Genomic DNA, 10705 nt, shown 5'->3' on the forward strand with positions numbered 1-10705 from the left:
TCTCTTATATTGAAGCATATAAGAATATCTAGAGATAAAACCGGAAAAAGATGATGGAAAGATTTTACTTCGCTGAATGCACGGGGGAAAGTTGAAGAATAATGAAAATTGGACCACTGTTATGAATGAACGTCGATATACACACGTTATACATGTAAACATAAATACGCGTATACACACACACACTATATATATATATATATATATATATATATATATATATATATATATATATATATATATATATACTGTATTTAGTCACCCCTTCTTATTGTGAATCCGTATACACTGTTTAAATATTGCATTATAATATTATATTCGCCTTACTTGACCGATACGAGAGAGAGAGAGAGCCTTACCTTAGAGAGAGAGAGAGAATATATTATCTTCCGTAAGAGAGAAATAAATAACCTCTGCTCCATTTAGCATCCTACGAAACACTATACAGCATCTCAAACAAAAGTCACAGACAAAGAAGATGAAACCATAATAATACAGAAAGGAGAACGACCTCTCTAATAACGCCAAGAGGAGAGATGCAAGGATTTATTCAAGATTAAAAACATAATCGGAAGATTGGGAGAAGCAATAAGAGGATCAAAATACAATCATTATGAAGGGGGAAAGTCCAGGGAAGCATCACACTGCTTGCGGGAAGCAGATAATTGAAATCAGCTGGGAATCGGGAACACGCTTAACAATAAGGCAAAGGTTAAATGATTAAGTCTTTGTTAATGATGAACATATGCACATATATAAATACAGTATATATATATATATATATATATATATATATATATATATATATATATATAATATATATATATATATATATGTGTGTGTTTGTGTATACACACAAGTATGTATATCATATACTAGACATACTGTATATCATATAGTGTATGTATATATATACATATATATTTATATATATATATATATATATATATATATATATATATATATATATATTAACAGATAGATATACAGATTGACTGATCCACTAACAAATGCAAGAAAAGTATTGTTAAGTTTCTAAGACTGTTTAATATCCTTATGAATGGAGTGATGCTATAAATAAGTGTAAAGAAATGACATGGCTGTAGTTCTGAGTGAAATGCGAAAAAGGTTATTTATTTTATATAATATAATGATAATTGGGCATTGTGAAGAGAAACTGTCGATGCTAGTGAAAAGGCGTAAAAGATGAGAGAAAACGTGCGATTAATGTTTTCAAGCAAATGGAAGCCTGGAATATGGATTAATGATATTCTTGTTGATTCGTATAGGCACTTGGCTGTAAATACAACTACTCATTTTAGGTTACGGGGAGAGGCACGTCACACAATAGGTGGCGCACGGGCAATAGCAGGGTGGGTCCAGAAGGCTGAGGGACTCGTTTAAGAAAGTCAGCGTGGCATTGTGTTAGCGGATCGTGAAGCCAACTCTCCTTAACGGAATGGAAGTGTGAATGTTGAATTAGAAAATAAAGATTATTACCTAATGATCAACCATATAAGCAAAATATGCGACATACGAAGAATTGGAAGAGCGAGATGTGTTAGAGTAAGTGGTGAAAATATTAGCCTAAGTGGCAGGATGAATTGAAGTGTTTTGAAACTGTTAAGCCATGTTAAAGGTATTTAGGTTTGTATGGTAATGAAATAAAAAATAAATCGGAAATGATGGGTTGAGTAAGTGAGGAAGTTCTAGAGAGAGAGCTAGATACGCGAGTTCAACAGCAAGAAATAAAAGAACTAAGAATCGTAAAAAACAAAAAAAAAAAAAAAATGCGAGTAAGAAGGGAATGACACATTGTGTTCATATTCATAAGGCTGAGATAAGAGGGAAATATAGACCACTGAGAAAAGGAAATAGTTAAATCTGCATTTATATTTGGGAGTAAATCTAAATGATGATGACAGTAAATACAAATATAAAATGGTTTAAAATCACAGTTGATCTGTATGAAAATATTTTTGAGTATGGTAATAACTTGAATTTTGTATATTGCAAATGGAATAAGAAGACCAAAGAGGATCAGAATAAAGCGAAGATGAAAACGATGATTTAGTATGTAGGTTAATATACAAATTGTCTTCTGATGGAAAGGTCATATGGGGAGAATGGAACACAAATAGTGGGCGACACGAAATTTTTCAAAAGAGCTTCATCCTCGCGTAGGTAGGAAAATAATCTGAATATAATATGAAAAGATACATAAATAGTTAAATACTTAAAATAGGCCCCAACAATACAAAGAAGTATTCACTAATGAGACTTAATAAGATTCCAGGAACATGAAAAGAAAACCACAAAAGGCCAGCAAACAAGCATACACATGGCGTTCAGACTCGTAAACCAATGAAATCTCTCACAAACCCGATTCTTCCTCCAAAAATGCTGAAAAATAACACTGAACAGAAATATAAAAACACCAAGAAAATTCACACTCAATATTTTAAAGTCTAAAGACACCAAACATCCAGGGCTTATACAAATTTTCCCATTCAGGAAGCGACTTGGGTGTATGATATTACAGGCGTCTGTTTCCCTTGCTCTAGGGAACGTTTTGTTGCTCACATTAAGTTTAATCTAACCTTTAATTATGGATGCAAATGAACAACCTCACATAAATGTGCGAATGGAGAGAGAGAGAGAGAGAGAGAGAGAGAGAGAGAGAGAGAGAGAGAGAGAGAGAGAGAGAGAGAGAGTTCCTCAGGGGAATTAATGTGAAATTGCATTTGCCTCTTAATAACTACAGTGGTCGCCAGCATAATGAATGTGCGTACGAGCGTAGTAATTTGTATGCATATTATTTACTACGCTTTTTGCTCAACTGTAAACAACCAACAATATACTCCTAACAATTTCAACTAATATTCTCGACGTTCACCTGCAACATTTAAACAAACTATCCACGAAATAACATTAAATTACAGGTGTTATATATACGGATATGAAAAGTAATGTTTTAACCGTAATATAATTAACATAAATTTCTAGTCTTTGTTCCCTCCGTTCAGAGAGAGTAACCTTCCTCAAATTAATTCGTTGAATTTACAGTACATATAATGCATGTACTAATATAATTCTTGTTATAATTTTAAAGTAGAAACTGTATTATATATATATATATATATATATATATATATATATATATATAAATATATATATATATATATATATATATATATATATATATATATATATATGAACCAATAAATTGCGATATCGTGAGATACATTATCGTAACTAAGAGTAATAACAGGAGAAATAATAAAGTGGTACAAACTACATGAAATAACGCGACAACCAAGATTTTAAAATAAAAGTAATTAATATTCTCATCACTATCAACACTCTTCGTCGAACTCTCATCGAACATAACCTGAATGATAAAGTGTAAATGGAAATACAATTTCAACATCAATATTAAGTTACCACTTACCTAATAAAAGTTCGGATTTTTTTATATGAAACAGGGTCAAGGAAAGGGAAAGAATAGGTAAGAACGAGAGTTACATAAGCAGTGGAAAAAAAATTTATTCACTAAAAAAATATTCATGAGACTGGGTAAGAAATGAATAATATGACTCACCAAGGACAGTCAGTGAATAAGTAATGTGATCGGCGCCATGTTCGTTCGTGACGGTGCAAGTATAATTTCCCGAGTCGTGTCTCTGTGCCTCCTGAATCACCAAGCCACCGTCCCCTTTCACCAGCCTTCCCTGCGAGCCCACAGGGCGCCCTTGGTAGGTCCAGAGGAGTCGAGGTCTAGGCTGACCCACGTGGCCGCAGGGCAGCGTGACGTCGTTGCCCCTCTCCGCTCTCAAAGAAGTGGACGTGGAGTAAATGGCCGCTGGCACTGTATTGGTGAGGGTGACCCTCGCTGTGCCAGGCGGCCCTTCACCCTCTCGAGTAGCTGCTACCACTTCAACTTCGACCAGATTGCCTGAGACGTTATCCACCTGAAGGAATGAGAAGGATTTCGTTGAGAGGATGAGAAAATGGGGTAAAGAGAGAAGGTTAAGGCACATTTCTTTCAATAGTTTCTCTCTAAGTTCTTCCTCACGAGAGAGAGAGAGAGAGAGAGAGAGAGAGAGAGAGAGAGAGAGAGAGAGAGAGAACCATAGTTGATCAAATAAACATCTAAACAAATCTTCACTATCAGATTATGCTTAAAAGAAGTACTCTAACATTTGACCCTACCTGCACCCAGTATACTGTCCCTGAAACAGATGTGACACCCTCTGTGCCCCTTCCACCAGTCAGCCTAGCTCCCACGACCCGCCACGTGACGGTGTACGACACAATACGACCTCCAGGCCTAGCAGGGGGTGCCCAAGATACGATGAAGGACCCGGAACCAGAGACGATTCCTCTCACACTTGTTGGGCGGCTTGGGACTAAGAGAGGAAAATGTTTTAATTAACACTACAAAAAAGACAGATATATCTAAAAAAAACATAAATTCTATATAAGTACATATCATATAACACTTGAGGAGTATTTGTACATTCTGTTCGTAATACTAGACATGCAGTTAATTCTAATAGTCAGGCCTTCTCCATCATGAGGTTCAATACTGGACAGTATTCTAAGTTTTATTCCAGTTGTGACCAAGTTGTGGAGTGATCTTCCTAATCGCGTAGTTGAATAGGTAGAACTTCAAAAGTTCAAACTTGCATCAAATGTTTTTATGTTGAACAGGCTGACATAAGTCTTTTTATAGTTTATAAATGAAATACCTGTTTTGATGTTGTTACTGTTTTTAAAATATTTTATTAATTGTTAATTGTTTCTCATATCGTTTATTCATTCCTTATTTCCTTTCCTCACTAGGCTATTTTTTCCCTGGTGGAGCCCTTGGGCTTATAGCATCTTGCCTTGCCAAGTACGGTTGTAGCTTAGCTAATAATAATAATAATAATAATAATAATAATAATAATAATAATAATACTAACAATAATAATAATAATAATAAAAATAATAATACTAACAATAATAATAATAATAATAATAAAAATAATAATAATTGTAGTAGTAATAAAAATAATAATAATAATAATAATAATAATAATAATAATATACAGCCATGCCTTACCATCTTCCTCCGTTGTGCAGAGCGTGGGCGGTGACCAAGGGCCATCGCCAGCGCTGGTATAAGCTCTTACTCTGACGCTATAATTAGTTGCTGCCTCTAACCCCGTCAGAACTGACGTCATTGCCGTCGTCTGCGACTGCCGCCTAGCTTCACTCCATCCATCCCATCGTTCGTACTCCAATCTGAAGAAAAAAATAATAATCGATAAGATATAAGAATATTGATATTAAAATACTGGGATTAGAAGTAAATTTGGCTGTAAGTTATGAACTTACAATGCATATCAGTTTTCTCTTCAATGCAAATTTTCCAAAATTTATTGAACTTATAATTCACGACTGCCACACAAAGAGAGATTCAGACTTTATTAGCAGTAATGGATAATTTTGCAAGATGGTTCACAGAGAGCAAAAAACGTTTACCATCTTAGGGGTCAAATAATGGGGTAAACTTCCCATATGTGCAAGGTCAACTGTCTTGACATGCAATAGGTCAAGGTAACTGAAAAATGACATGCAATGGGTCAATGTAACTACCATTCTTAACCTTGGGATAAAAACATTTAATGCCAGATGAATGATAATGAGAGATGACTTTATGCAAATTTAGTAACAAATACGGTAATGAAAATTAACTAAGCCATAAAAATTACTTTTCAAAGTCGAGTAGTCAGGAATACACGGTAAAGAACTCAATGAAATATAACCTCATAAGTTTATTCCTGTTCCTAAAATCTCTATTAGGATCTAACTTTTGTAAGTTAATTTCTTCATTCCTTCATATGAAAGCATACAGCATGTAGAATTAAATCGATTTATTAATGGATATGTAAAGTGCTATATATATGAACACAAAGGTATACATACATTGGCGTAAAACATTATTGCACATTTATAAAAATTTGATAAATGTATTATCAAAATTATGCACATTTGAAAAAAAATATATAAATATGAACATAACCATAAATATAGTGAAACTACACTGTTAAAAAACCATAAGTAAATATACACTGTTTTCAGACATATTTCAGTAAATACAGGCGACTGTAATTTTTACCCTACTTTGTTATCATCTTTTACAGGTTGGTGACCGTAATATCACTCCTTAACGTCTATATATCCGTTTTTAAAACGGCTACTGCCTGGCAACATTTATTCCATCGTTTTTACCGTTTTTATGGCAAATTTTCAAGTGTAGATAAAATAAACGTGTAAAAAAAATCATTATTTAAACCAATTCTCTAAGATGTACACAGGTGTATACACCAATCTTAAAACAAACAACCAAATTATGCAAATATTCTCAGGATTAATGCAAGACTTAGATTACACTTATACAGTTGCTAAACTAAACTGCACCTAAATAAAATGTTACCCAAAACTAAACGTACATCACACAAACATTTAACGGAAAGTAAAAGAAGTCTGCCAACAGGACAGTGGAGCTCTTGCTGCGATAATGATGCCTATTTACTTTTTTTTCATACTTCGTCTACATTCAAACGAAAAGAAACTCTTTGATGCAGTGTACTCACATAAAAACTAAAGGTAGAAATTTATTTCATCTAGTTCTTCCGTACTAGGATGCCTCGATTAAAATATTTTCTTAAATATTTACTTTTTGTTTATTCTATATAATTCTTTAATGAGAAAAATATAACTCATCTTTGGAACAATATTAATTCAAGCAAAATATTTTCAGAAATAAGCCAAAAGTTATGAATTACTATACATACACGGATATATTTTTCACCATACGAATATTGTGGACTTTGGAAGGATAAGCACCAGAAAAGACCAGGCTTCTATTCTTTCATAAAATCCTTTACAGTTGGGTGGAATTATGGATGGTTGTCTGGGATGGAAAGCAGTTTGGTTGCTGAACCACTCTACCTTGGTTAGTCAACCCATCCCGTGGGTAAAGTGGTAATAGGGCAGGGTTTCAGTGAATTCTATCAAATCTGAGCGCAAGGTTTGACCTCGCCTATAAAAGGGAGCCGCCGTCGAAACCAACTGATCTACAATGACCCAATCACGTTTCAGCAGATGAGAAATGAGGCAGTGACATGAGACTTTTTTTTTTGGAGGAGGGCACCTCTCTCTCTCTCTCTCTCTCTCTCTCTCTCTCTCTCTCTCTCTCTCTCTCTCTCTCTCTCTCTCTCTCTCTCTCTTTATATATATATATATATATATATATATATATATATATATATATATATATATATATATGCATATGTATACAATCATACATTTGCTTAAATATTATTAAAGGGACCTTTCTAACGAAACTTACTAGAGAAATTAGCAATATTTAAGATGAAATATAATACACCTAATGAAATTTAATGACCACAGCTGGTATATAATGCCCCACCATTTTATAAAATCAATCCATACCATTTTTACCTATGTGAGGGAACTGAAAGGAATATAAAAGTAACAAGTTCATCTTCAACGGTGTTAAACATTTGTTAACTAAGACGTTATATTAAAGAAACAAAAGTTCATTAGCACAGTCACAATAAAAAAAAACCCTGTTTTTTTTTTTGTTTTTTTTTTTTTTCCCGTGATTTTGGGCTTAGGTTTCTGGTAAATTTTGCGTTGGAAACCTCGATGTGATGTAGTTAAGATTCCTTATTATCTAGCAAGAGAAAATATTATGGCCTAAGATAGACGAAGATGAGGCATTGTTTTAAGAAATATAAGTGATGCCATGAAATTTTCAGAGAAGCTAGACACTTGATAAAACAACTACTATTCTTCCGTCTTAAATTCGTTCCTATGCATGAAAATGATAAGTAAATATATATAGCGCTATTTCAAATAAAAAAAAAATGTGTTTACTTATGTAAATAAGTAATTCTACGTGGATTCACTATATATATATATATATATATATATATATATATATATATATATATATATATATATATATATATATATATATATATATATATATACATATACAGAGAGAGAGAGAGAGAGAGAGAGAGAGAGAGAGAGAGAGAGGAGAGAGAGAGAGAGAGAGAGAGAGAGAGAGAGAGAGAGTTGTCTGGGGCGCCTTGTTACAGGGAGGGCAAAACTATCAATTTTTGAAAACATGAATAAAGATTTCATAGTTTTAAGTTTTATAAAGCTATTAGTGCGCACGAAACTAAAATGAATTGTATAAAGAATTATATTAGAATTATGAGATTAAAATTTTCAGTATATAAATTCACTTGAATAAAAACTGCCTGAATTTCATCCAGATGACAAAATTATTTAGTCATTTTATTTCAAAATATTAACTGGTAGTAAAGGAATTTAAGAGCTCTTACCTTAGGAAAAAGAATCTTTTTGAACGTGAAACTTCATTGTTTCTTCATCATAACAATACATGTATAAGATAGAATATCTGTCAACCTACTATTTAATAAATATATATGTGTGTATATATATATATATATATATATATATATATATACACATATATATATGTGTGTATATATATATATAGTATATATATCTATAGTATATATATATATATATATATATATATATATATATATAGTATATATAGTATATATATATATATATATATATATATATATATATATATATATATATATATATATATATATAGTTGGACAGTGCGGTAATCTCAGACATGAATATGGACATGTCTGAGGGCTTCATTGGTTGTAGTTGAAGATATATATATATATATATATATATATATATATATATATATATATATATATAAATTTATATATATGTATATATACATAAGGTTTACTTTTGTTTTCTATAAATACATAAATATAAGACTAGCATGCTTTTGTAAAGATTATATGCTCCTGCTTGTTACGAGGAATGTTTCAGTGGAAAAAATGAAACAAAAGAGTCAGCCCAAAAAGATTTATCTTCGCTGATCCAGTTACAGCAAAGTTCCAAGAATCCTTTGAACGGACAAGCTGGGAATCTCTCTCCCCTAAAACACGCACACACATACACCCCCCCCCCCCAAGAAAACTGAGGGCAAAATGAACCGTATGATTCCAGGCCAAAAGGTATATTCTACTGACGTAACGAATTACGTATTCTCTGGAATTCGTCGTAAGCTCCGCCCTCTGCTGATGACCCCTCGTTTAACTCTTGTTAGATATTCAAGGCTGATTACTTGCTCACTCACAGAACATTTCCTTTACTTGCCATGGAAGAATTCTGGTATGGATGGAGCGCTCGCACAACCTTTGTTGGATTATGCGCCAGACGTCCTTTCTCTGATGTTTCCCTTTTCTTTTTTTTTAAAGTCAGTCTTTTACTGTCTGTGATAGGATAGCGGAATTTCTTGTTTTCAAATGCTTTTCATATTCTGTCTTCGGATGACGAGGATGTGAATGATGGTGATAATGAGTGTAATTATCATTGTTGTTAGATTTACGATAATTATTATATTCTTCAGCATCTTACATGTCATTTATACAGGAGAGTCAAAAATACTGAATTTGTAAACCAGCATTTTGGCTAATTGGCAATTTTGGTGAAAGTTCTGCATGTTATCTAATATTGATTTCCTACCAATTATAACTACATTTATAATAATAAAAGAAAGCATATATGTCTGTCCTACACGACTTTCTTTACCCTACTCACTAGTAGAGGAAACCCCATAATCATCATGATTGTATACTATCTATGCACACTTTAATAAGAGCCGCTTTGAGCTAACATGGTATAATTTTAATATTCGTATCCTATTTATCTAGTTTGGGATGACAATAATTTTCAATTCTTGAATGGTACCAGGCATATATTCTCAAGGGAAAATTTATCAGTGAAATCCAAAAAATTAAGAATTGGAATGTTTTAGGCAGAAGAATTTGATAATTTAGAGATTGTCTCAAGAGAAATTTCCAGCATCAACCCTCTAGACTTGCAGTATTATTAAAGAGAACAAAAACAGCTAACGGTAAAAAATATCAAATATTTTAAATTATACATTACCGAAAACTGTTACCCCCTACATGCTAAACTTGAATCACAAATGTAACTCCCTTAAATACAATTGTTATATAAATAAGCATAAAATAGATTTCTTATTACTGATAAAATAGCGACGATAAAATCAATTTTCAAAAGCAGTTACTCAGATGACTCCATAAGCAGCAATAGTAGAGATGGTTTGAGCAAAAAATTATATCAACTAAAATGTTACAGAATCTATTCCATAATATAAAACCACACGACTCTTTAGGGTTCTTTCGATATGTAAGATCAAATTTTCCAAGGAAAACAGCATTTCTTGTTATTGCGTCCTTTGACTTGCCAGATAGTACTACATAGGATCTCTCTCTCTCTGGTTACAGCTCATTTCTCCTTTGCCTACATATACACACACCGAATAGTCTAGCCTCTTCTTTACATATTCTCCTCTTCCTTCATACAACAAATAACACTAAGATAACCGAACAATTCTCCTTTACTCAACGGGTTATTATCATTATCACTTGCTAAGCTACAACCCCGGTTGGTAAAGCAGAATGCTATAAGCCCGAGGGCTCTAACAGGGAAAATAGCCTAGTGAGGTAAGGAAATATGGAAATTACACGAG

At 32.8% G+C, this 10705-nt stretch overlaps 1 protein-coding gene across 1 annotated transcript in view; it reads right to left on the reverse strand.

Annotated features, from left to right (window-relative positions):
- LOC137652706 (cell adhesion molecule Dscam2-like) overlaps positions 1 to 10705 on the reverse strand; it is a 466536-nt gene that overhangs the window by 76051 nt on the left and 379780 nt on the right. Inside the window, exons 17-19 of the mRNA XM_068386108.1 lie at positions 5108 to 5289; positions 4213 to 4409; positions 3602 to 3971 (exon numbers count right to left, since the gene is read on the reverse strand). Coding sequence (XP_068242209.1) covers positions 3602 to 3971; positions 4213 to 4409; positions 5108 to 5289 — 749 coding nt within the window. The remainder of the gene's footprint in view (positions 1 to 3601; positions 3972 to 4212; positions 4410 to 5107; positions 5290 to 10705) is intronic.

The sequence above is a fragment of the Palaemon carinicauda genome, chromosome 14, assembly GCF_036898095.1.
Source record: "Palaemon carinicauda isolate YSFRI2023 chromosome 14, ASM3689809v2, whole genome shotgun sequence".
NCBI lineage: Eukaryota > Metazoa > Arthropoda > Malacostraca > Decapoda > Palaemonidae > Palaemon > Palaemon carinicauda.